The following is a 26,838-nucleotide window of genomic DNA, read 5'->3' on the forward strand; positions in this document are numbered from 1 at the left end:
CCTAGAAAATAATTCTACTGTTTCCTCACCAGCTCTACTGCTGAGCTAAGAGGTGAGGGTTAAGGAGGGGGAATCGTGTGAAGGGCATGTGGGGAAAAAGAAGAGGGATGAGTTTGGTGGGAGTGGAGGGGCAGAAACTGGGATTTGAGAGGGATTGGGGAAACTGGGTGGAGGGAGTTGAGACTGGGAATGTGAAAGACAGTGAAGGTTTGGTGTGAGAGGCTTGAGAGACATGGAAAGGGAAAGGGTTTGGGGATAAAGAGAAAAGTGTCTGTGAGAAGGAAAAAGATGAATATTTAGAGATAGCTGGGAGAGAAAAGATGGTCCAGTAGCTTGGGCCCTGGCCTAAGACTTGGCAGATGTGGTTCAAATCCCTGCTTTGCCACAGACCTCCTGCGTCTCCTTGGGAAGTCACTTAGCCTCTCTGTGCATTCATTCGCTATTTGTAAAATGGGGATAAATAGCACTTCTCTCCTCACAAGATATTTTGAGGATAAATACATTGAAGACTGTGAGCTACTACAGTAACAGAGGCCATGTAAGTACCTTCGATAGCTAGATAGAGAAAGAGGAGACAGACTGGTGGGAAGGAGGGGTTTATGGGGAGAATGAGTGAGATTTGGGAAGCATCTTGAACAGTCTCCTCCATTTCACATGCCCTGCAACCACATTTCCTTAATTCACATCCCTCCTGAAGACATTTCTTCTGTGAACAATGAAGTTATTTAAAAAGAAACGTTGGGCCACTCTGTGCACAGAACTTTGAATCCCCAATCAGACACTATTAGCCTGATGTGTAATGTTTCTCCAGTTTACATATCTTGTGCTTTAGGAAAAGGCTGTGCCTTCCTCTAGATTTTGTCCTGCACCGAGCACACAGTGGTGCGAACCAAACAAGAGACATAAATGCATTTCAACTAGTCTGCCCAGGAGATTCAATATTTAGCTCTGAGGATACTTGCGTACTTTTAAATGTCCAAATGTCTTCAGGGAGCTCGTCCATGATCTTGTCAGGGTCTTCTCGTAAGGTCATTAAGCTGGGAAGAATTGAGTCTATATCTTTTAGTTAGTAAAAGTTAGAGTTAGTCGTATCCTATCATGCTCATAATCTAAAACAAATTCGATAGCATTTGGATATGTACATCAAACACACGGGTTTAGATCTAGTTCTGGTGTAAGAGAAACAACCATTGTCTTTGAAAGAAAAGTAGCTATTGGGCAAAACGTCTATATGTTTTTACTGTTTTGTTAAATAGGAGAAATAATTCTCTTGGACTTAATCATGCACAGGTAAAATTCTCATTGACTTCACTTATAATATTTGTGATGTTCATATTGAGCAGAAGATCAATTCACCAGCGGCAGCGTGAGGCCAATGCTTTGAGGGGAGGGATAGCTCAGTTGTCTGAGCATTAGCCTGCTAAACCCAGGGTTGTGAGTTCAATCCTTGAGGGGGCCACTTAGGGATCTGGGGCCAAATCAGTATTTGGTCCTGCTAGTGAAGGCAGGGCACTGGACTTCATGACCTTTTGGGGTCCCTTCCAGTTCTAGGATATCTCCATTTGTTATTTTAGGTGTAGCTCAATCTACCATGCAGTTTAGGTTACTACAACAGGTGTTACTGTAGCAACTGGCCAAGTGTGTCTTATCCCCCTCTAGTGGCTAGCTCACATAGAAGATAAGAGCTTATTACTGCTGAGAGTTAATGGAGTTAGCCCTTTAAATCAAGTGCAGTAGATTTAGTGTGGTTTTGGTACTGACAGTTCCTAGCTCTGGAGATCCTATTTTCATACAAGTGTTTGTTATTTCGGGGAAATTCACCTTGATTTACTTTCCCAGATGCGTATCTATGGAATGAACACAAGTGTCTTACAAACCTTACAGACTATACTAGATACCAAATATCATCCATTCATCTCTATAGGAAGAGACTGGGCTGCAGCGACTGACAAGTTCACTGCTAGATAGAATGCTAGCTCCCTCACCTCCCATCCACATCTTAGTCCCTCCAAACATCAGGAGAAGACACCTGATAGTCATGGGGTCATGACTACACCTACCTCTCACACCACACTCATGTGGTGCATAAAAGAAAAGACTCTCCTTTTCTGCCCCTAAACATGGTACCAGCATGTCACGCATCCACTAGACACCTCTCCATTATCTCCCACCTTTCAAAGAGATGTGCAAATTCCCCACCATATCTCCAACTGGGGTAAATGCAACACCTTTCCCTTAAATGACTATGCTTTTGTATCCAAATTAGAAATATATATCTCTGGCTTCTTTTCTCTCAGTAAGCAAACCACAGACACTTCCTAAATCTTATACCAGGCACTTAAGACCACACTCAAAGGATAAAGCATTAGATGAACATCTAATCAATCTTCTTATTATTTTCTATTAATTATTTGTGCTTTCTGAGAGCAAATTCAAGGCCATAGTAGTGCTGTTGAATCAAATCCTATAATGTTTTGAACATCTACAATCCCCAAGGAAGTCAAAGGGCTATGGGTATGCGCAGTACCTATCCCCACTTAAGGGCCTGATTGAAAGCCCATTGAAATCAATTGGAAGATCCCCAGGGCTTGTCTACACTACTGCGCGGGGTCGATCTAAGATACGCAACTTCAGCTACATGAATAGCGTAGCTGAAATCGACGTACTTAGATCTACTTACCGCGGTGTCTTCACTGGGGTAAGTCGACAGCGGACACTCTCCCGTCGACTCCACTTATGCTCCTCATTCTGGTGGAGTACCAGAGTCAATGGGAGAGCGTTAAGCGGTCAATTTATTGCGTCTAGTATAGACCCGATCCGGCGGGTAGTGTAGACAAGCCCCCATTGACTTCAATGAGTTTTGGATTAGGTCATAAAGGTCAGACCAGGGCTGGATTTCCAGTTAGGCACAATAGGCACGTGCCTAGGGGCGCCGGCGTTCTAGGGGGGGCCTTGCCTTTCTAAAACTGTGTGGAACATGAAGGTCAGCTGTAGGCAGGGGGGCTCTGAAGATGCTGTGCCTAGGGGCTTGTAAGGTGTAAATCCAGCCCTGGGCCAGACACTTCACCCACTGAAATCAATAAAAGTTTTGCCTTCAATAGATGAAGAATCTGACCCTAAATTTGGTGATGTGCCAGCGTTGCATTTAACTCATACACAGTTTCCTGTGGTTAATGTGTAGGATAAACAGACAAGTAAATCTCTGCATTCATTGCAGTGGTAACACAAAAACTTGTTGTTATTCATTTCTTCCTTCAGGATGTACTTACCCAGGAGCGCAGACATATTACTGGAAAACGTGTAATTAATAACAGGAGATTTCTCTATCATTTCCCAAAAGTCAGACATATTTCTGCCTGCAAAAACACATGCACAGAAATAACAAAGCGGATTAATGCAGTAGATTCTTGAATCAATCAGTGCTGTAAGTGTAAGGGTTATAGTCTCGGAAGGGATAAGTTCTACATTTACCTGTTCGGCCTGCCATCACGCAGATATAGATACAGTCTGAATCATTGCTCTGACTCACTGAAAGGAAAACAAATGTAGATCAAATGCTTTTTATTAGTGTACTTTAAAGGAGTTGAAATCATAGCGTCAAAATCCACCTAGTAGGGGTGACTACTAGAGCTAGTTGAAAAATCCCAATCCAAACTTGTTTTTTGACAGAAAATTCGTTTTTTGACTAAATGAAATTTTTCACAAGTGTCTGCTGTCCATAGAAAATTCCAATTTTCTTCAAAGAAGCAAGATATTTCAGTTGAAAAGTGAAATATTTTTATTTGAATATGCCTCTGTGGTGTCTCGTAGGAACTGTAGTGTAGGTGCCTCATGTTCCTTGTCTCCTCTATGAGCTAGACTCCTCCTTGTGAACTACATCTCCCATGATGCACCATATGCAGGGATTCCCATGATGCATTGCCTCTGTTGTCCAAGAGGGGAGATGGTGGTACCTCATGGAAGATGTAATCCAACTAGGGAGTCCACCTTATGCAGGACAATGGGAACATAAGACATCTGAACTACCATGAGGCATTGTGATAGCATTTCCAAATGAAAATATTTTTGTTTTCAGCTGAAGTATTTTGGTTTCTGGATGAAATTTTTCAATATTCAAATTTCCTCCAAAAAATAGACCAAATATGATTTTTTCCCTTTTTTGTCCAAATTTTCCATGAAAAAAATCCCCATTTCAAACCAGTTCTAAGAGCTACTCACCAGTATAAGAGGAGCCTAGGTTGGAAGAGTCCTGTCTTGAGTCTGGTTCACTCCCAAAGGTACAATTTTTTAAAATAGCAAATAATATATCAACAGTTGTTTTTACAAGATTACCAATTAACTGCACCTCAGAGTTTGAAGTCTTCCTATTAATCTGTCTGTCAATATAGTTAGGAAATTCTGCAATTTTAAGGTAATATTATTTATGGTTTGATTATGCAGTCCTTAGTCAAGTTGATGTGCAGTAGCTCAGATGAGCAGTCTCTAAAGTCAGTGGGATTCCTCGTGGAGTAAGTTGCTCCCAGATGTAAGGAAAGGTATCAGAATCTGACCCTGAGTTATATAAGGCAATTGACAGGATTTTAAGGGTAATAACCAAATAAAATAATTTTCAAAGGGATATTTATCCCCTAAAAATATTCAGGAAAAGTTAGTCCCACATTTTGGGCCAGATTCTGATACATATACTCAAGTTGAATAGTACCTTACACCAGGAGATAGTAATAGTAATGATAATCATAAATAATATCCAGGGCTTATAATCAGTAGATCTCAATGCACCTATAAAGGTATATCAAAGCACCAGTCTACATATGGGGAAACTGAGGCACACAGAGATGAAGTGACATGCTCAAGATCACCCAGCTGGTCAGTGGCGGAGCTGGGACTAGAAGCCATGTCTTTGGAATCGCAGTCCAGCGCTCTATGCACTAGGCAACATTGCCATCCCCTGTCCCACTGAAGTCAATAAGTACTTGTGGAGAAAGTTTGAAGGACTATTTGTGGAATGTGATACTAAAGTTGACTAAGGGAACCTTAATCCAGCCCTAAATTAATCCCTTTACATTGTTGGTCATATGTTACAAAGACGCTGACAATAATTCATTACATTATGAAACAGAGTTTTAATAAAAATATTTTCTCAAGGTGATGGTTTACAGTTGCAGCCCCTATTCTGTGAGGTCAATACTGCTGGTGAAGCAGTGCGGATAGTTACCACCTTAGTGTTCATAACATGCCCTTTCTATGTTCCAGGAGTGAACAGGACAATGATAAAAAGAAAGGCACACCTGAGACGATGGAGGTTGATTTGAAAATTTCTGTGAGGTAACTGGTGGAGTTTCCAATAATATCAACAAGTAAAGCTGTAAAATCTAGAAGACAAAACAGAGCAGGATTAGAATCTGAGGCCCCAGTTCAGTAGCCCATCCCTGTTCAGCAAAGCACTTACTTTTAGGCACGTGCTTTGCCTTTGATTTCAGTGGTAATTAAGAATGGGCTTAAAGTTAAGCATGGGCTTAAGTGCTTTGCTGAATAGGGATGGATTTAAGTACAAACTTAAATACTTTGCTGACCTGGGACTCAAATGCCCAGTAGGAATGCTCTGAAGTATAACAGAGAGGTTAAATACTGCATACAGGGAAACGTTCCCTTATGTGTACATGGCCTATGTGCCACTGAAATCCCACTTAGGTGCTACATAAACTCCCAAAATAAGACTTACGTGATGCCCAGGCCTTCACTGGCCCTCTACACTGAAGAGAAAATCACTTTTAGAGCCAACACTGTGGTATCAATTTTAGCAGCTTTTCAGTACATGGCATTTATATTACAGTGAACGTGTGTAACTTGGCTTAGGAAATCAGCAAGAGAAAGGAATACAGGCCACAGATGTAAGGTTAGCCCCCGTGGCCTTTAATTTGTAGACAAATTGCTTAGTGTTATTCTCTTTCCCCTAACTTCTGTCTTTTTATCTTCCAAACCTTTTATTACTTTGCTTGCCAACTCATAGGAGCAGTTTTGTTTCGTATTTGTATCGGGCCTAGCACGATGTGCCCCTGGTCCATGAGGGGTGCTCTTACAGGCTATCACAATACAAATAACAAATAAATAATCCTAATTATGGTAGTGCCCAGAGTGCCCAAGTGGGGCACAGGAATCCCATTGTGCTAGGTGCTGCACACACATATGTGCAGACATGAGTTCTAGCCCCCCAAAGCAGGAGAAATAACCAGGATTATGGAATATCCTTTTCATGTGTCACAGCTGGGACACTGTACCGGCCCAGAGCCATGCCCAGGTTGGTGCAAGAACAAGGGGCACGGAAGCACCATATGACTCTGTAAAACAGCTGGATGCCAAGTCACCAGCGCTGGGAAATGGCCAGGTGCACAAAATGGGAAGAAGTGGCCTCACACACGTTCTGGAATTTGAACAGTGCTCAGAGGGGGTGGGGGGAATTTGTGCAGTGGAGCTCCTCACCCCACTAAACTGCCCTATATAGACCCCAGTCTTCTTTTCCTCCTTCCCCCACTCTGGGCTTAGAGGGGTTACTGCAGGCTTGGTCTGGAGGAACCCCTGGACATCTCCAGGGACCTGAGAGCAGTTAGAGAAGCTAAATTGTACTATAAAATTGAACCCACAGATATCAGCTATTGCTGGGAGGCTATAAAGGGGCTGTCTTTCTCCCCGTATTCCCTATGAAGAAATGCAGGGTTTTTTCCCCCAGTGGCAACTCATCTTGTCTGCTTGGCTGATAGCTCCATCCCAGGGCTGCCAGCAGGGAGCAGTCTTCTGGTGCTCAGTTCACTGAGTCTCTCCAGTGCTTCAAACTAGCCACTTACCATGGCTTTTGACTTCAATGTGACTACAACTCGCTCATGAAGAAAGTTGCAGGACTGGGGCTGAGAACCTGCAGCTCAAATGGAAACAATTTGGCTTAAACACACTCAAACGCCAGCCCGCTCTCAGTCACGCTGCTTTTACACCCACCTGTTAAGTCATTTGTCATGTTGTTTAAACAGTAGCAATACCTCATAGGGAACTTGCTGGGGTCAACATTTTTCAGGTTAGAAACTGCAAAGAGGGACAGTGGAAACTGAAATCTTGATGGATTCACCGTCTAAGAAAATGCATTTGAGAGTAGAATAAAACAGTATGGTACCCACTGTTATAAATGGCGACCGAAACTTTGTGGAAGGCAAACGAGCTGTAAGAGGTAATGCTCAGCAAAGAGAAGAATTTTTTGGTACCTGCAGAAAAATGTGCACATGTCTATTAATGACTTGGATGGGTTATTTGTAACCCAGCTATTGAGTCTGATATAACAGTGGCATGATTTTATTTCTAAAGCACACCATACAAAGACTGTAGACAGATGCATTTGAATTTTGTTTTCATTGTGAGCTAGCAGAAATAATTTTAAATCACCATTTTTAATTTTAAGCAGACAAAACTAGAGGGACCAGTACAAAAATAGATGGGGGTGCGGGGAGGAATGAAAGGGCAATACAATAAATGTGGATCAAAGAGATCATTCTAAAGACACCTTGTTAATAATTACACACACATACACACACAGCCACACACCATGTTACAGCAACTCATCCAAATACAGCATACTGTATTTTTACAGCTTTGTCCCCTAACTCCTTTAGCTCCATATTTCAACTTATGTGGAGCCGACAGTTCACAACATGTTTCACATCCTTTTGTAGCACAACAATGTTACCTTTGAGAGCTGTATTTAACATTCCGTTCACTAGTTCAGTCAGGTTAATCGCAGCCAGATCAACGGATTTGGCAGGCAGCTCTGAAAAAGAAGCAGCATTTCTGAACATCAGACATTTGACAGTGCTAGGAACCTGTCAATGTGCTGTGTATATATTCCTCTAAATGACTTGGATAAAGTGATTCAGTGAGACGCTACCATCTGTGGGAAAATGAAAACATCAAATTGCTTATGCTAGAAAACAATGTCTGATGACTCTGAGAAGCTAAATATACCATGAGAGCAATGCAACAGCTGATACTAGAATCAGGTGAGAACAGCAGGTGCAGTGCTACGTCAACATGAAGATAGGGCACTGTATATGCATTCACTAATTAAAAGGCACTTTTGACAGTGTTCCTCAGTGCTCTGCTGTGGATGCCAGCTTACTCATTAAAATCCTAGGATGTTAGAGTCCCTTAGTGGGCAACACATATTTTCATTAAAGTGGCATTGAATCGGGTGCCTATTTATAAACCACACTCATCTGGAAGAAGTTTTCTCTTAAATTTCCACCTGTGCATGTTGCATAGTATTGGAATGAAGATTCAGCTATTTTAATGAGATGCCCTGATTGGCCAAGGAGAATAACCTAACTACAGCTGGTCACATTTTTTTAATTTGAGAACATTTTCTGATCAAAAATTACTAGGGCTTTTTTCTAAATGACAATTTTGTAGAAAATGTTTTGTTTAGTTCAAACAAGACAATTAAAAACTAAGGGAAAGGGCAGAGGTGGAGGGGGTGGGATTGGGGGGCGTGGAGAAGGAGGGCATGGATGAAAAATCCAAGCCAGAAAAAAAAAATCAGTGTTGGGGGGGGGGGGAATTCTATGACAATGTCTTACCATTTTTGACCAGCTCTGAACCAACATGTTACAAACACGTTCACTGACAAGTGGAAATGAAAAACCCAACTCACCTAACTTGGGTATTTAGAACAACAGGAAAGCTGCAGTACATACAGTGCAACTAGGAGCGAGGAAGAGACATAGAAGCCACACAATGTGCTATAGAAACCAAACCACTCCTCCTCCTCGCTAAGAACCCATCAGAGGTTAGCAGGATGGCTTCTGGAACGTAAATGGGGTTGCAGCCATTGGTCAGGAAGGCGCCGGCCACTGGAAGCGGTGTCCGGTTTGGGTAGATGTTAGGATGAGAATGAGAGCGTCCGAGGCAACCAACGGTTGGGAGGAGGGAGTGAGCAACATCAGGGAATGCTCCTGGAAAGATGGATATCATAGGAAGCAGCAGGAGAGTGGTCTTCAGTTTGCATGATAAACAGGGAGATGGCTGCTGAGTCCCTTTCCAGGGTTTCAGGGGAATTAGGCATCAGGAATGGGGTGCGGTTGTTTCTAGCGGGGTAGCTGTAGGGAACAGTGGCTTGGAAGGGTTTGCCTGGCTGCCGTTCCTGAGTGGAAATTACTGAACAGGAGTCCACTCACCAAGCAGCGCCCAGTGGGCTAGCTACCATACTTCTGACTCAAGCTTAACCCCACACAATCAGAGTAATTTCTGAAGCCATGTGCCAGGCCTTACCTGCAGTAGCCAGCACTGGCACACTCTTCTCCTTCTTATTTTCTCCTTTGATGCCTGCAGCTGTAAAATGGAGAAAGTGGAATCTGAGAAATGACTTTCCCACTCAAATGACCAACCAGGATTCTCCAAGGGTTTCTCTGTTGCCAGCGTGATGGCTGTGAAATGGTTGGACAATAGCATTGTGAACTAGTCCATCATTCAGAGCCACACGTTATTTCTATAATGGCAGCAGAGCGTGTACATACCAACAAGGAAGAATCTGACCCTAAAATGACCTAGCTTTTAAAGGAACAAAGGTTAAGAAATTAGCTTTTCTCTCCCCTGTCCCCACCTCCCGCCCCGCCCCGCCTCCAGCCCGAGCTTGCTTTCAGTGAAGTCAATAGCCTAACACCCTTCAATTTCAGTGGAACAGGAGCAGGCCCTTAATACAAGTGAGTAACTTCCTTTAACAGGAATCAAAGGAAGAAGAGAGCCACAAAGTGTTATAGAGATTGAGTGCCAGGTTTGCAAGCACCATTACCCATAAGATGCAAAGGATGATGCGGCATGCCGTCCTGAAAACGGTGACTGCTACATGCATGCTGATTATCAAAGCTTGCTATTTGATATGTTACTGCTGTATGTAGTCGTACAGCTAAGGTGCTGGGCTGGGATTCCAGAAATCAATTCCTGGCACTGTCTTGTGTTACCTTGGGCAAGTCACTTAATCTCTCTGTGCCTCAGTTCCCTGTCTGTGAAATGAGAATAATAATACTCCCTTTGTTTGCTTTATAAACTCTTCAAGGCAGGGACTGTCTCTTCTCCTGTGTTTGAACCAGGCCCAGTACAGTGAGCCCCTGATCTTAGCTGGAGCCACTAGAAACAACCATAACACAAATAATACTTAAGAATGGTAATGTTGAAGAGGTAGGCTCAACAGTGCTGGGGAATGAGGTCTTCCATTTATTTGCAGATCATGTGGCCCAGACAGCATCAATGCAAACTTTTCAGGGCAACATACTACCTTAATCCTGGTGTAACAGCAATGACTTGTCGGCAGGCAGAATCGAACCTGGGACCTCTGAAGCTTAGTGTATGAGCCTATACTGCATGAGCTAAAAGGCAGATCTTTCTAAGCCAACGCTGTTACAGACTGATCAAGCTCTAGATGGTCTAGGTGCCACTAGAAGGGGACAGAGCACCACACCAAGCGGACATGGGCTACACTGGCGGGCTCAAGAAGATGGTTCATTGTGAGTCCCATCAATTGCTGGCCTCTCTGTTATGTTAATTAGTTCTAACACCTCTGTGACACAGAGGCTCTTAGGCAAAAGGTCTCATTCTTTGCAAACATCTCTCCTCAGACCTGAAAATGCACTACACCAAACACATATCTTACACACATCTATTTATCCATAAAGAGGAATATATAACATGTCTATAGAGAACTCATAACTTGCCAAGATTCACAATCAGTGTGAGATGCCTGCATGGGTAATATTTAAGGAATAATGTATTTATATTAAAATTATGCTTTATGGACTTGGGGTAAAACTTAGTCACTGGGGCCAATGTGTCTCAGTGATGGCCCATTCAGGCAGGTGGGACTTGTCACCCCGCCCTATCTAGGTGGTGATGCCACAAAATTTCAGCCAGTAATAGCATTTTTAACTACCTAAGAAGGTGGAGAATCAGGCACCCTGGCCTGAGCCTGTATTTTCTATCTCTCTTAGGTGAAAGCAGGTTGGCGCATCCTTTTGGCTTTGAGAGTGATGGATGGGAAAAACATTTTGGATGTTCACGGGGCAATATCAAAGTGCACGTGCTGGGGAAATTACTTTATCATGTCTCAGAATAAATTGTCGGTGACAGTGGCGTTTCAAACACACTTCACACTTACCCAAGTTCCATACGAGAAGGAGGCATAGAAATCCTGCACTCAATTTAACAGGCACATGCTGATGGAACCATGGCATTTTGGAAACCTACTTCCAGTTGCTTCAACTGTTTTAGGAGAAAGAAACAAGATTTTGGTGAGCCTACACGGATCCAATGCATTTGTCAGTTTCAGTGTTTCCAACTTTTGCAATATTTTGTGTTGTTCTTAATCTCTGGATGCTAGAATCACATGAGAACCTTGGATTTTACTTGAAAAAAACAAAACAAAGCTAAGTTTCTCACCCTTGTGATTGCAGAGAAAAAGCTAGAAAATGTGGCCTGAAAGCTAAAAATCTCAGAAGGAAAAAAACCCCCAAAACATGAAAAAACTAAACCAAAAATCTAGAATTCCTTATTCGTGATTTTTTATTCAGACTCATGATATTTGGGGCTCTGACTCAAGGTTTTTGAATGATTGGGACTGTCAATATTGCAGTTTACAGATATTTCAAAGACTGAAGTGAGGTTTTTACTCACGAAAGCTTATGCCCAAATAAATCTGTTAGTCTTTAAGGTGCCACCAGACTCCTTGTTGTTTTTGTAGATACAGACTAACACGGCTACCCCCTGATACTTAGGAAAGACAGTTTTTCTTTAAATTTGTCCCCCTCCCTTTTTTTCAATATCAGAAAATGTCAGCCAGCTTCATCATTGGCTGAAACTCTGGGGGGAGATTTCATGAAAACACAGTCAAAAGTTTTTCTATTTTAGTTTTCAACAGCAACCTTCTCCATGCTCGATAGTTAATGGTAAGAATACACACTGAACTCTCCTTAGCCTCAGGATAATACTGCTTAATTAACAAATTATTACCATTTCTATTAACCAAGTCATCCTGATATTTAAATTGTTAGAAACTAAAATAAATTCTGAAAATAGTTGAAATATGATTCTATTGTAAAAATGGTATTGAGGGATTCCATGTTTAGTGTGCCCATGTTACATTTACTCCTCTTACAAGAGAAAGATGTTTCTTCTAACTGCTAACCTTGCAAACTCAAACTGGGATCTTAGAGTCAAGCTGAATTCTTTCTACCTAATGCATCATTACCATTAATAAATAACAATAATAAGGTCTAGCTCTTATATAGCATGTTTTCGTCAATCTGAAAGCTTTTTACCGAAGATATCAGTATTATCCTCACTTAACAGATGGGGAAACTGATGCACAGGGAGGTGAAATGACTTGTCTAAGTTCACTCAGCTGGCCAATGGCAGAAACAATCTAGTCGTCTAAGTCTTAGTCCAATGTTCTATTGTCTAGATCACCCTGCCCCGCCACCTGTCCAAGCCTGTTGCTTTCTGTGCACAGGTTTAGCTGAAGGCAGACTGTAAGGCAGGGGTGTCAAACTCAATTGCACAGGGGGCCAAAACTCAAAACTCGCGGGCCGAACAGTATAACCATTTATTTAACAGACTAAATATTTATGTTTTTTAACCATTAATATGAACCAAAATACAGGATATCATTCCAAAATAAATACATTTCAACTTAAAATATTTTGCTCTTCATAAAAAAATATCCTGTCAATACAATACATTCAAAATCTGTACATGCTGGAATATTAAAAAATCTGAAAATATAAATAAAAAATTGAATTTAAAGCAAAAGTATAATCATAACAAATCATAACATTCCATTTTCTTGTCCTATTTAGTCAGAGCCTGATACTTGGAGTCTTTTCTTTGCAACAAGTTCGTTTATGTTTGGGGTTAGGTTCTGTGTTGTGAAGATTCTCAGGATCGATTGCAGGTGTTCATCAGTGAGGCGACTCCTGTGTGACGTTTTGTTAATTTTCATCACAGAGAACAGCTGCTCGCACAGATATGTGCTGCCAAACATGGACAGGATTCGAGCCGCATGTTGGCGGAGCTGCGGCATCGCTTCAGGAATGAAGCGAGTGAACTGTGCTGGCCCCGCAGTGTCGTACTTTGCCTTCAGTGTCCCGTTACATTGCAGTTCTATCAGCTCCATCTGCATTTCTACAGGTGCGGTTTCCACATCGACTGCAAATGGGTTGCGAAGCAGCTCGAAGTTACTTTTCTGTGCCTCAAAGTCACTGAAGCGCCGTGCGAACTCAGTGCGCAGCGCGCTGAGTTTTTCAGCAAAGGTGGCATTTGGGAAAACTGTGGCACTTTCTTGGTTCCGTATTACTTGGCAACAGGGAAAGTGAGACAAGTTGCATTGGTGCATTTGTGTCTCCCGTAAGCGCAGCTTCACTTGAAATGCCTTCACTGCATCATGCATATCGGTTATTATGTGCTCCCGTCCCTGGAGTTGAAGGTTTAAAGCGCTAAGATGCGACGTTATGTCAGCCAGGAACGCCAACTCACATTTCCACTTTTCATCCCGCAGAACTGTGCAGTCTTTCCCCTTACTGTCCATGAACTGGCAGATTTCCTCTCGCAGCTCAAAGTGTCTTTTGAGAACTTTTCCCCGACTTAGCCACCGGACCTCCGTATGATATGGCATATCGCCAAACTCGCTATCTATTTCCCGCAGAAAAGACTGGAATTGGCGGTGATTTAAACCGTGGGCTCTGATAAAGTTGACGGTTTGTGTTACAGTGTTCATCACATGATCCATTTTTAGGACTTTAGCACTCAGCGATTCCTGGTGTATGATGCAGTGATACACTGTCAACTCACCGGCACAGTTCTCCTCCCGCATCTTTGAGCGCATCCTTCCCACCAGTCCATTTTTTTCACCACACATAGCAGGTGCGCCATCTGTTGTAAGTCCAACGAGTTTTTCCCACGGCAGTTTCATGTCGGTTACACTTTGAAATACATTTCCAAAGATGTCTTCTCCTTTCGTTGTCCCGTGCATCGATTTAATGTCCAGTATTTCCTCTGTTACGCACAAATTGGAATCCACACCACGGATAAATATCGCCAGCTGTGCAGTGTCAGTCGCGTCAGTAGTTTCATCCACGGCAAGGGAGTATGCAACAAAATCTTTTGCTCTTTCAATCAACTGTGTTTTCAAATCAGTCGCCATCTCACAAACCCGATTAGCAACAGTGTTTCTGCTGAGGCTTACATTTGCAAACGCTCGCGTTTTATCTGGACAAAGGACGTCGCACACTTTCATCATACAATTCTTTATGAATTCCCCCTCGGTAAACGGCCGTCCTGATTTGGCGATCTCTTCGGCCACAATGAAACTTGCTTTCACAGCAGCTTCACTTTGTGATTTTGCTTTGGTGAAAAACGTCTGCTGGGATGTCAAATTCTTCTTCAACTCCTCTACCTTTTGTAGCTTCTGTCCTGCGCTCAGGTTTTTGAATTTGTTCTCATGTTTCGTCTCGTAGTGCCATCTTAGGTTATACTCCTTCATTACAGCGATATTACTCCCGCAAAGGAGACACACTGGTTTACCTGCAATTTCAGTAAACATATACTCATTCTCCCACCGGCTTTGAAAGCCTCGGTTTTCAGAATCAAGTTTTCTCTTGGCCATTGTTGGGGTCTAGCTTTGATTTGATATTAGCGTTGTATACATCAACAGACCGCGAACTTGAACCGCGGCTTGCCGTTGGCGGCAATTGCACTGCATCATGGGATTTGTAGTGTGTGTTATTGGGGCGTCATATCACAGGGCCATTAAAAACAGATATATAAAACGATTTCGCGGGCCGGATATAGTTGTATGGCGGGCCGGATGTGGCCCGCGGGCCTTGAGTTTGACACATGTGCTGTAAGGCAATGCGGTTGCCCAGGTGACCCTGCACTGGGAACTTAGTTAACAACTCTATTGATGAAGCATGAGACAGCCAGTAACAGCTTAAAGAACAGGAGTACTTGTGGCACCTTAGAGACTAACAAATTTATTAGAGCATAAGCTTTCGTGGACTACAGCCCACTTCTTCGGATGCAAGAAGTGGGCTGTAGTCCACGAAGGCTTATGCTCTAATAAATTTGTTAGTCTCTAAGGTGCCACAAGTACTCCTGTTCTTTTTGCGGATACAGACTAACACGGCTGCTACTCTGAAACCTGTCAGTAACAGCTTACTCTCCCAGTGTTTTATAGCATCTGTAAAATTGACAGGAGTGAAAAAGAGTGAAACTTACCTGTCACTAAAGTCAGCAGATCTGACTGAGTACAAACAGGGAGCAGATGTGCTGACTAGGGAGGTGCTAAGAGTTGTACTTTGCCATCATCTGGTCATTTCAGTTGGGCAGTTATGTATGGTGAGCCAAATAGGGTTTTTTAAAGCACTGGTCCGTGTTGAGAGTGGTACTGAGCTGCTCCACCCCAAATCAGTCTTTTTGGGCGGGACAGAGGGATGGGAAGAGAGATGCTTTAGCCAGAGTTTTGCTAAATTTTAAATTTTAAGAGGCTTTGTTTAGCCACAGTGGGCAAAAGGTTGCTTTAATCTGCAAATATGTTATATAATTATATTAACAATGGCACTGGTCACATGATTAAAATGAAGCACATGGTTAAGTGCTTTGCTGAATCAGGCTCTAAAACAGCATAAGTAGCCTTGATCCACTGTGAAAGAGAACTGATGGAAAAAGTCCAGAATTTGTCAGCCAGATATCACTGTAGGAAAGGTAAGTGAGAGCACAAAGCATGCTTGGGGACGCATGTCCCTACTGCAGCCTGTGGACAGCATGTGCATAAAGAAAGCATCAGCGACACACAAGTTTCCTTTTCGTCTCTCTGCTCTCTTCTGCTCCTAAGAGCATTTGACAAATTTGTTTAAAAAGCAAAAATAATTTTAATACAAATATTTAAGCCAAACTCTGCCATTCCATTGGCTCAAGGATTTTTCTTGTTTTATTTCTTTCTGTTGTGTGCATTGAATGAATTCCTGAGCCAGGCTCACTGTGGTAAAAGGTGACCAAATTCCCTTTCCATGCTCAGGGCTGGCTCTAGGTTTTTTGTCGCCCCAAGCAAAAAAAAAAAAAAAAAACCTAAAAACAAAAAAAACACCTCCGAGAGCACAATTGCCGAAGCAAAAAAAAAAAAAGGGCCGGAATGCCGCCCCTGAAATTGTGCAGCCCTAAGCACATGCTTCGTTTGCTAGTGCCTAGAGCCAGTCCTGTCCATGCTCAATCTGCTCCCCCAATAAACAAACATGAAACAAAATTAACTGCTTTGATATGACAGAGTGGAAAAGGCCCCTGGGGACTGGTAACAACCACAAGCCCACTACTTCACTCACACAACATAGCTGGGAGTCTTGTGGCTCAGGGCGGGATGCTCCCTCACTCGGCTGCCTGGTTTCCAGGGGTACATGAACTCTTCAGAATGGGGCGTAGCTTGTTTCTCACAGTGCACCCAGCCCGCTCTGGGAGCCAGTTTGAGTGAGGGAGCCACAGTTCAGCCCCACTGGGGATGACTTCTGCGTTGAGGGTGCATGGAACAACAGTTGCTGCTCTCTCCTTCCAGCTCAGGGCCTGCAACTATTATTTGGCCTGGCACAAGCAGCACAAGATGTGGAAGTTCCCAATATTGCCAACCCCCAAAATTCAGAATCGTGAGTCAGACGCCCCAAAATCACAAGAATGGCCCCAACATCATGAGATTTTTTTAAAAAAAGCCCAGATTATCTCGTGATTTTTGGTCTGCCTTTTGAGTTTTGAACTGCCCCTCTCCCTCCGCCTCGTGTGCAGGGTAGTTACAATGTTGTCACCTCTCCCAAATGTACAGTAAAGTGATTCCCGGCCCTGTTGCAGGAGCTTTCACTGGGGGAAACAACTAAGATTAAATTACATAGATTTGTATGAAATGATGCCAGATGGTTGCCCACTACCCCGTCTCCAGGGGAAGAGCAGTCAGTCAGACCTGCTGCATGTGGAACTCTGCACCCACCCCTCAGGAGTTGACACCATTCGCACAGGAGTGAAGGGGGTAAGAAAGAGCCCCCCAGCTCAGGGTGGCTCCACCCCCTCCTTCCTCCTCCTTTCCTGTGAAAAACGAGGCAGTCTTCCCCCTGCTCCTCCCCCCTCACCGCTTCATCTCTCCAGCACCAGGCATGGGAAAGGGGAGGAGAGGGGAGTGACGGACCCCAGAGCTGCAAGTGGAGCAGAGGTGGGGGATGCGGGCAGATGTGGGGCTGAGGGGTGGGCAGAATTGATTGCTGAGCTGGGGGAGGGGCAAAGTTGATGTGGGTGTTTGCATAATTAATTTCTGGGTTGTGGGATGGGCAATTGCGGGGCACAGAATTAATTAGAAATGTGGGGTTTGGAGAGAAGCTGGAATCAAACAAACAAAAGGAAGTACGTCTTCACAAAATGCACAGTTAACCTGTTGCTGGGGGATGTTGTGAAGGCCAAAACTATAATTGGGTTAAAAAAAAGAACTAGATAAGTTCATGGAGGAAGCTGCCAGGAAGAGGGGATCTGCCCGCCAGCTGCAGAGCGCTCGGCCGCTGAGCCCTGAGCTGCCGCAGGAGGCGGCCGCACTGAGCGTTGGGAGCGATGGCTGAGGAGCCCGCCCACTTCGCTCCTCTAGCCGCCCCCGCCGCCCCCCCCCCCAATGGCTCCTCCGGAGTCCGGACGTGCTGCCCCCGTCCCCCGCCTGCAGGAACCCAGCGGCTGCCCGGCAGGCTCCGCTTTTTAAAAAATTGCTGGGCTGCCCGGGCGAGGGAAACAGGAAGCTGCTGGGGAGAGGGGATCTGCCTGCCAACTGCTGCCCGCCCCACTGCTCTGCTCCCCCCAGCCCCCAGGAGAAGCGAGCAGCGCCCGTCTGCCACCCCTTCCCCCGTGCCCGGCCCCCCCCCGACCCACTGAGCCCCTCCGAGGGGGGGGCGCAGCATGGCCGCAGCGTGGCCAGAGGAGCCAAGGGAGGGGGGGCGCGGAGCGGCCAGAGGAGGATCCAAGGAGGGGCGTGGCCAGAGGAGGAGCCAAGGGGGGGCGCCTTATTTATGGTTGCTCCCGCTGCACTGAGAAGCTGGCTACGCCACTGCCAACAGTCAGAGCCAGAATCATGTTACTTGGTACACTCAGGTGTGTTGGCAACACTAATTTTCACACGCGCACACTGGGGATAGATAAGAGGAGTTTAAAAATGTGAAGACAAACAAAAAAAACATAATATTGTCTTTAAAATGAAATCTCATGATTTGAGAAGACATCCAATGATTTTGAGGGGGGTCTGACTCATGATTTTTGAACTTTTGTTGATCTGAACTGTGGATAGCTCTCATCCACCATAATTATTACTTTTGCTAACTATACTGTATGATTTTTAAATGGGAACTATTTCTTGAACATGTGGGAGAGAGGACCTTATACTAAAGTATGTTTTTAACCAACAATTATCTGTCTAAGATCTTTTCTTGGCACATCCGCACATCTCTGAGAACAGGGGGCTTAATCTGGCACTCAGCAAAACACACATAAGAGTAAATGGGAAATTTTGCCTGTGTAAGAATTGCAGTATCAGAGACTGCATTGAGTGATGCAACAGTATCAGCAGGCGGGGCATAACATTGTGTTTTTGGAGGGAGGGTCTATAAATATGATAATTTCCCACTCATTATTCAGTCATGGAAAAGTAAACCATTATTTAAATATACTAAACTCAGAATCCTGAGAACTTTCCTTCATCAGCAATTGGTCCTCAAGTCCCTTTAACAACAAATTGGAGAGGTTCAGAGCGACAAGAATGATTCAAGTTCTGTAAAAACTTGATTACAATGAGAAATTTGAGAAGCTCAATCTATTTAGCTTAACAAAAAGAAGGATAAGAGTTGACTTGATCGTGGGGTGAAATCCTGGACCCATGGAAATCATGGGAATTTTGCTATTGACTACCATGAGACCAGAATTTTACACAGGGTCTGTAAGTACCCGCATAAGGAGATATATCTGAAACTAGAAGGTTCTTTAATATAGCTGGTCTGACAGGAAAATTTCCACAGGAAATTCTGATATTTTGATTTCTGTTTTTGTTCTGAATTTCCACAAAATGAGAATTCCAGGCAATTTTGATTCAGAACTCTCAGAATGTTTTGTTTTGTTAATGTTCAATTGTTTTGCTACACTGATGTTGACATGTTTCATTTTGGATAAGGTACAGATGTTTTGCTAATGTCAAAACATTCTAATATAAAACAGTAAAATATAAAAGTTGAATCAAAACAATAAAGTTGGAACAAACTGTTTATACCTTATTGAAATGAAACATTTTGATATTATTGAAATGAACTGTTTTGACATCAGAAAAATGAGAAAATAAAAATGATTTTGCCTGTCTAAAATTTTGTTGAAATTGATACATTCTTGCAAAATGTTTTAGGTTTGATGAAACTGCATTTTCTGATGATAAACTGTTTTTTTGACCAGATCTACTCTTTAATCTAGCAGACAGAGACATAACAAAATCCAATGGCTGGAAGGTGAAGCTAGACAAATTCAGACTAGAAATAAGGAATATATTTTTAACAGTGAGAGGACTTGACCAAAGGATGTGGTGAAGTCTGTACCACCTCAAATCAAGTTTGGATGTCTGTCTGGTTTGGATGTATGTATACGTCTTTTATATATATATATGTATATGTATAGCTCAGCCACACGCGATGGCCTGTTTTATACAGCAGGTCAGATGAGATGATTATCATGATCTCCTTCTGGCTTTAAAAAATCTATAAATCTATGAAATTTCAGATCCAGTCCAGTCCAGTCCAGTCCTGCTCTGGGGGAGGAGGGATAGCTCAGTGGTTTGAGTAGTAGCTTATTAAACCCAGGGTTGTGAGTTCAATCCTTGAGGGGGCCACTTAGGGATCTGGGGCAAAATCAGTACTTGGTCCTGCTACTGAAGGCAGGGGGCTGGACTCAATGACCTTTCAAAGTCCCTTCCAGAGATAGGATATCTTTATTTATTATTAGAAAGAATGCACATCTGGCTATTGACCTTAATGATAGCAGTATTGGCTTCTTCAACTCTGAAGTTCTAGTTTTTTTGTCCTACTGCTATTTAAATAATATAGGGTCAGAGGCAGATTAAGGTTTCCTGGTGCCTTGGGCCAGAGCAAGTGGGGGGCCCCTTTTTGCCCCTTCCTCAGGGCCCAACCCCTTTCATCCAGGGTCCCCACCCTCACTGCAGCCCTGCAACACCTTTTGCTCCTTTCTGCACCCCCCTCGCCCCCCGTGACCTCAAGACCAGAGAATCTCCCTCCCCGCACCACTGCCCCGGGGCCGCAGCAGGGAGTGAGAGCTCCTCCAGTCCTGGGGCTGCAGCGGGAGTCCGGGTACTGGGGCTTCCATTGTCACCCCCTGCGCTTCTGAGGGGAACCAGGGTTGGGGCACTTGGGCTTCTCCCACCTCGCCTGCTGGCGATTCTACTGGAGAGCGGGTCAGGTGTGGGGGCTTGCCCTGCCGCCCTGCAGCTTCTGCTGAGGATGGATTGGTAGCCCCTGGAGCGGGGTCCCCCACCCCGTAGCTGCTGCTAGGCATGGAGGCTGCTGGGGGTGGTGTCCATCCCATGGCAGCTGGGACGGGGTCAGGAGCTGCTGACGGGGGCTTCCCCTGCCCAGCACTGCTGTTGCAGAGCAGGCCTGGGGCTCCGGGCTTCCGCTATTGGTGGTGGATTTTTTCCAGGGGGTCCCCAGTTGGCTGGGGCCCCTGGACACGGGCCCCGTTGACCCAGTGGCGAATCCAGCACTGTATAGGTCCCAATTCAGCAAAACTTTCAAGCACGTCTGTAAGTGCTTTGTTGAATTGAGACCTCAGAGCTTTGCTGAGTAATTAGCCTACACCAGGGGTTCTCAACCTTTTTCTCTCTGAGCCTGCCCCCCCCCACCCGCAACGAGCTATAAACATTCCATGGCCCACCTGCACCACCACCACTGTTTTTCAGTAGATTAAAAGCCAGGGCCAGTGTTAGAGGGCAGCAAGCAGAGCAATTGCCCAGGCCCCATGCCACAGGGGGCCCCATGCCACAGGGGGCCCCACAAAGCTAAGTTGCTCAGGCTTCAGCCTCAGCCCTGGGCTGCAGGGCTCAGGATTCGGCTTTCTGCCCCCAGTCCCAGTAAGTCTAATGCTGGCCCTGCTCTCTGGTTTATTTTGGCGGATCCCCTGAAACCTGCTCCTGGCCCCCCAGGGGACCCCGACCCCTGGTTGAGAACCGCTGGCCTACACCTCAATTTGTCACATTTTGGGAGGATAAAAGAATCACAGAAATTATTGATGTTTGTAATTGCATTTCTCTGCTGACAAGGTGTGTCAGCAGAGCTGTCGTTCATCCTTTGGTTCAACAAATGTTCCCAGAGGAAAAGGGGAGTTCATGTATCCAGGTAGTTTCCTAGCCAGGTTTCAGCTTTTTTGAGTTTATTTAAAACTGATAGAGAGCTCAACAGTGCAGAGAGAGAGAGAGAGAAAGAGAGAGAGAGACCTACAATGTGTGCAATATTGCATGATATAACAGGGACTGGAGAAAGCAAAGCTTGCAGCGGGCAAAGCAGAGGTGGGAGATAGAGGAACATAAAAATTGCCATACTGGAAAAATTAGGGGAGAGATGTAAAAGGGACTGGGAAAAGTAGCCAATATAACAGAACAAGATTGAAGTACAATGATTTGAGTGCTAAAATACTGTGGCTATGCAGAGAGGCCTACCTCTGCCCCAGAAGTATATTAGAATATTCAGATTTTTAAATCAAACAATGTCATTCTGCATTAGAAACTCCCACCTGATATTATACCATATCTATTAGGACATGATGAAAACATGATATGGAAAGATAAATCCTCAGAAAACAAATCTTGAAATACTGCTGGGGAAGAGAGATTTAACAACATCAAAGAAGTGAAAGCAGCTTTGAAGTAGGATTAATACACATTACTAAAGATTTGATCATGAACTGACTTCATATTGGTACAAGTTTTGCCTGAGGAAAGAATGCAGGATTTGGCTGTAAAAGACAAATGCACAGCTCATTTAACTATAATGGACACATCCTTGTTATAATTTTTAAATGGTATCTTTCCTTTTTTACCGATACTAATGTGAGCTTTGCAATGAGTGAAATGCACAATCAGACTAAAAATATACAACTTCTTCACTGTCAAAACTAAAAATTTCCAATGATTGTCATTTGACAATGTCTTTTAGATTGATAAGACACTCAGTACTAAAGAGATGGGCATGACAAAAAACACACAGATAGACAGACCCCGAAAGCTTTGTTCCAGTGACCATTTTCCTCCCTAATGCTTCTCACGTGTAGGTTGACAGTCAAGCTCCTAGCCACAAACACTAATATCAATCAATCTGATATGCTAATTCAGCTTATTATTTATTTCAAATTAAATTTTAATATATATTCATAGCTTGAACCAGGTCACCGACGCACTTAAATAACACATAAGCTTTTAATCCAATCCAGTGTTTCTAAAACCCAGATACAGCAAAAATGGTTTTGGTGTCGATAACAACCTCAGCAGTTTGGGTTACACTTATGTGACCCTAGAGATTCAGGACTAAGTACCTCTTCATTATTCTTGCCAAACAAAGATCTCAGGGTAACTAACTTATTAGCTATGCTTCATTTGCACCCACTTTAATGTGACAAGTAACCATGCAGGTTGAAATATTCTCTTTTTTCCAACACGAAAAGAGTCCAATCAGATACCAACTGGTTCCCCCCCTTATCTATAGAGCTAAACAGAGCAGAACAAGAAGTTAAGAGGCTGAAGGAGAGAAAAGAGAAAGACCTTGCATACTAATTTCGCTATCTCTGTTCAGTTCCAAGATCTAAAGGTCACCCTCTCAGGTTTAAAACAAACTTTGAAAAACAGGTCTAAAGAAATCTCCTCGGGCTAATATGAAAAAAGAAGTTAGTTCAACTATGATCTTGACTGAATTTCTACAGTCATCTGATTTGTATTAGATAAAAACTTCACACTTTTTACAATGTCTGAATTTAAGAAATCATATGTTCTAAAAGCTCTCTCCTAACATTCTTCATTTCCAGCAGCCTCAATGATTATTAATTGCACAGACTGAAATAGATTCTTTTAGGTATCTCTGCATAGCAGCACCATTTAAAACTATTCACAATTTGAATATCTAGTAATCTTTTAATACTGACTTACCTGCCTTCTCCTGATACGATGATTAACTTCAGAGAGTTTAAATAGCCAGGAGGTTATCACACTGTTTTAATAAAGTCTTAATGAAAGACAATAGTCTATGAGTGGACAGGCTTGATAAAATTGCCTTAAAAAAATCTTGTGAAAATGGTATTATAATCCCAAAGGCAACTAGGCTAAATGAAATAGGATCATGTGCAAGCAAAGTGCCTGTGGTATGTCCTGAATTGAATCCCTAAATGGAATGACTTAGCAGCAGTCCAGGTCAGGATGTGAAACCACTTTGGGCAGTAATTACTTACACTGAAAAATAGAACTGAAAGGATTTTTTTCCCCTTTAAAGGGACAGAGCCTTCCAATGTGATTAGGCCATTTTTGAAGCTGCAGGTTAGTCATTCTGGACAACAGATACTGTAGATAGGTCTGAAGAGAGTGGTCTAGACAAGTTGAAATACAGCTCAACTACAGTCAAGTAGATGAAACAAAATGCCTGCTAATATGGCCATTTCTTTAGATGCGTGATGAGGGAAGAGAAGAGTTTAGAGCAGAGGTCGGCAACGTTCGGCACGCGGCTCGCCGGGGTAAGCACCCTAGCAGGCTGGGCCAGTTTATTTACCTGCTGACGCGGCAGGTTCGGCCGATCACGGCCCCCACTCACCGCGGTTCGCCGTCCTGGGGCCAATGGGGGCTGCGGGAAGCGGCGCAGGCCGAGGGATGTGCTTGCCGTGGCTTCCTGCCACCCCCATTGGCCTGGGACGGCGAACCGCGGCCAGAGGGGGCCGCGATCGGCCGAACCTGCCACATCAGCAGGTAAATAAACTGGCCCGGCCCGCTAGGGTGCTTACCCTAGCGAGCCGTGTGCCGAACGTTGCCGACCTCTGGTTTAGAGAGTGACTATAGTGGCGACATGAAGTAATAACAATGGCACTGAGTCATGTGTCACTGCTCTACCCACTGCATCCAAAGCATCACAGGAGGAAATGAGAAGCTCAAAGAAAGGTTCCATAACCACCTCAGTCCATGAAACTCAACGTGCTCTCCAGGCATTAATGAATTAAGCCCCAAAGCAGCCCTGTGTAGTAGGGAAGTATTATGACCCCCAATATACATAAGAGGAAAATAATGAGTAGCAAGTTAGACCCTGGCCCTATTGAAGTTAACAAGAGTTTTGTCATCCGCTTCTATGGTGCCAGGATTTCACCTAGCGAGTTTAAGATCCAAAGTTCCAAAAGTGGCTTGCGATTTTGAATGCCTCCTTTTTTGGGGTGCCCAACCTAAGTCCTGATTTTCAGAGGTCTCACCCAAAATTTAAGACACCCAGCATTATAGGCTATATTTGGAAATCAGAACTTACAGGGATTGACCCAAAACTCATTGAAGTCAATGCAAAGACTTTGACTTCCCTGGGCTTTAGATCAGGCCCTAAGAGACCTGCACAACGTCATGAAGGTATTTATGCAGGGGGAGGAATAGCTCAGTGGTTTGAGCATTGGCCTGCTAAACCCAGGGTTGTGAGTTCAATCCTTCAGGGGGCCATTTGGGGATTGGTCCTGCTTTAAGCAAAGGGTTGGACTAGATGACCTCTTGAAGTCCCTTCTAACCCTGATACTCTTTGATTATTCACCATTAACTATGGGTGCTGAATAAGCAGGGCGGTGTGTGTGCATATGCACACACCTGTCCATCTGTCTGTTCTCCTGATGGTTAGATTACTGGCCTGGGATATGGAAGACCCAGGTTTAAATCCCTGCTCTGCCTGGTTCAGAGTGATCTGCTCTGAATCAGGTTAGGTGGAGAGTTGAATCTGGATCTCCCACATCCCAGGGTTATAGAGTTTGTTAGGAGTCTCGCTCTCTCAGACATTACTGCCCCAGCAAAGCTGCACATTTGGGTGAAATCTCATTTTGACAACACTGTTCCAACCATCTCTATGTGGCAGTCACTTGCATAATAAAAGACAGCTTCTGTGAATTGTGATTGAATGCTGCAGCCTGAATAACTTGGAAACACTTTTGTTGAAAGGATCTGCCTTAGCCCTACACAGATTTTATTGCCATTGACCCTCGCTCAATATCTCATCAACCAGATTGGGATGAAAGTGTCCAGTATAATGACAGACAATAACAGCCGTACCTGAGAAAATGTGTTTTCTGGGAGCAATTCCAAAGCGTTTGATGTTTGGACGTGAAGATAATTTGACTTTCAGCAGGATTTACATCATACAGCGTTTCATCTTTGAACTCTGCAATTTTCACTTTGCCCTGCTGTGGAGTGATGCTCGGCTAATCATTGGAACATGGTATTGTTCTGCGACAACTTTGACTCAGGAAGCATTATTAGGAACAATGCTGACTTCTCACTCAATACACTATCCCGGTGAATTATGCGGTGCTTTCTCAGGGGTATAGTCTTTAGGCTTCATCTCGGCCCAACAAACCAATCATTATTTCTTTGTTTGCTTACCAAGAGAGGAATGGCGAGGACCACAAATGATAGATTTTGCCCAGATTCTGCTGTATATTCACTGACTTGTGTATTGGATATATGATCATGGAGTCAGTGCCTTTAAAATCATATAACACCCCCTAAGTCGGAATCAATTGTCAGACCAACAATACTTTCACCCAAGAGGATTCACCCAATTCTAATCCAATTATTTTAGGACAGGGCTGTTTTTTGGTTAGGGCAATTCAGTAGGTTCTGATGTGCTACAGCGGGCCTAACCCACAAATCCCTCTGTTCCAAGGAACTTCCGGAACCAAGGTCCAAAAGGGCCCTGCCGGCCACTTCATGACATGCTCTGATAAACCAGGTTCAACGGAGAGCATCTCTGCAGGTTATTTGTTTTCCCCTGTCACAATTGCGTATTTTTTAAATATGCCATCCTTCCGCTAACTGGATTATCATGAGAATTTCATGTGTGAAATCCTGAACTCCTTGTCGACAATAGGAGCCTGGCCATTGAGTTCAGTGGGGTTTGGATTTCATTCCCCCGTTTTTGAAAGGCAACAGGTACTCTTTGCTAAATTGAAGCATTAGGTTTGGAGTATCTAGGGCTCAGCTCTTCAGACCCCCCAGGCCAATACATTGAGTACCCCTGGGAGTTTCTGTAAGGGTTCCGCTGCCTCAAAACATCAGTCATTGAACGCCACTAAGGGCTCAATCCAAAGCCCATTGAAGGCAATGGGAGTCTTGCCACTGATTTCAGTGGGCTTTGGAACAGGCTCTATGATAGGAAATGCCCCTGATTTTCTGTTTGCAATTAATAAATCAGCTGGATAATTTCCAGTTATCCCAGATCTCTCACTTTAGAACATCAAGGAATTTTCTCAAAAGCATTTCTCAAAGTCTGTGTAGGCTAAAATGCCCTGTATAAAAATTTGACTGGATACCAAAAAACAAGTCCTTTCAACAAACAGAATTTGGCAGTGCTTTAAAGCATGGAAGTGCTAAATATATTACCCATATCTCAGCTCACAAGAAGCTTGTAATCTTCACCTAAAGGGAGCCCAAAGTTTTCACTAATTAGCAATGGATTGTACAATGAGAGGAGAACAGTATGTCAGTTA

At 43.8% G+C, this 26,838-nt stretch overlaps 1 protein-coding gene across 2 annotated transcripts in view; it reads right to left on the reverse strand.

Moving 5' to 3' along the window:
• HHLA1 (HHLA1 neighbor of OC90) overlaps window positions 1-23,515 on the reverse strand; it is a 46,302-nt gene extending 22,787 nt beyond the window's left edge. The window contains exons 1-10 of one of the 2 annotated variants that reach the window (XM_005288822.3): window positions 23,273-23,515; window positions 11,186-11,289; window positions 9,307-9,366; window positions 7,730-7,810; window positions 7,167-7,250; window positions 6,991-7,074; window positions 5,289-5,372; window positions 3,472-3,528; window positions 3,270-3,356; window positions 967-1,059 (exon numbers count right to left, since the gene is read on the reverse strand). In XM_005288822.3, the coding sequence (XP_005288879.2) occupies window positions 967-1,059; window positions 3,270-3,356; window positions 3,472-3,528; window positions 5,289-5,372; window positions 6,991-7,074; window positions 7,167-7,250; window positions 7,730-7,810; window positions 9,307-9,366; window positions 11,186-11,261 (706 nt within the window). In that variant the 5' untranslated portion in view covers window positions 11,262-11,289; window positions 23,273-23,515. The remainder of the gene's footprint in view (window positions 1-966; window positions 1,060-3,269; window positions 3,357-3,471; window positions 3,529-5,288; window positions 5,373-6,990; window positions 7,075-7,166; window positions 7,251-7,729; window positions 7,811-9,306; window positions 9,367-11,185; window positions 11,290-23,272) is intronic. The other variant, XM_042860989.2, reaches the window with a different exon arrangement.
• Window positions 23,516-26,838: the final 3,323 nt, after the last annotated feature.

Source organism: Chrysemys picta, chromosome 2 (genome assembly GCF_011386835.1).
Source record: "Chrysemys picta bellii isolate R12L10 chromosome 2, ASM1138683v2, whole genome shotgun sequence".
Taxonomy (NCBI): Eukaryota; Metazoa; Chordata; order Testudines; family Emydidae; genus Chrysemys; species Chrysemys picta.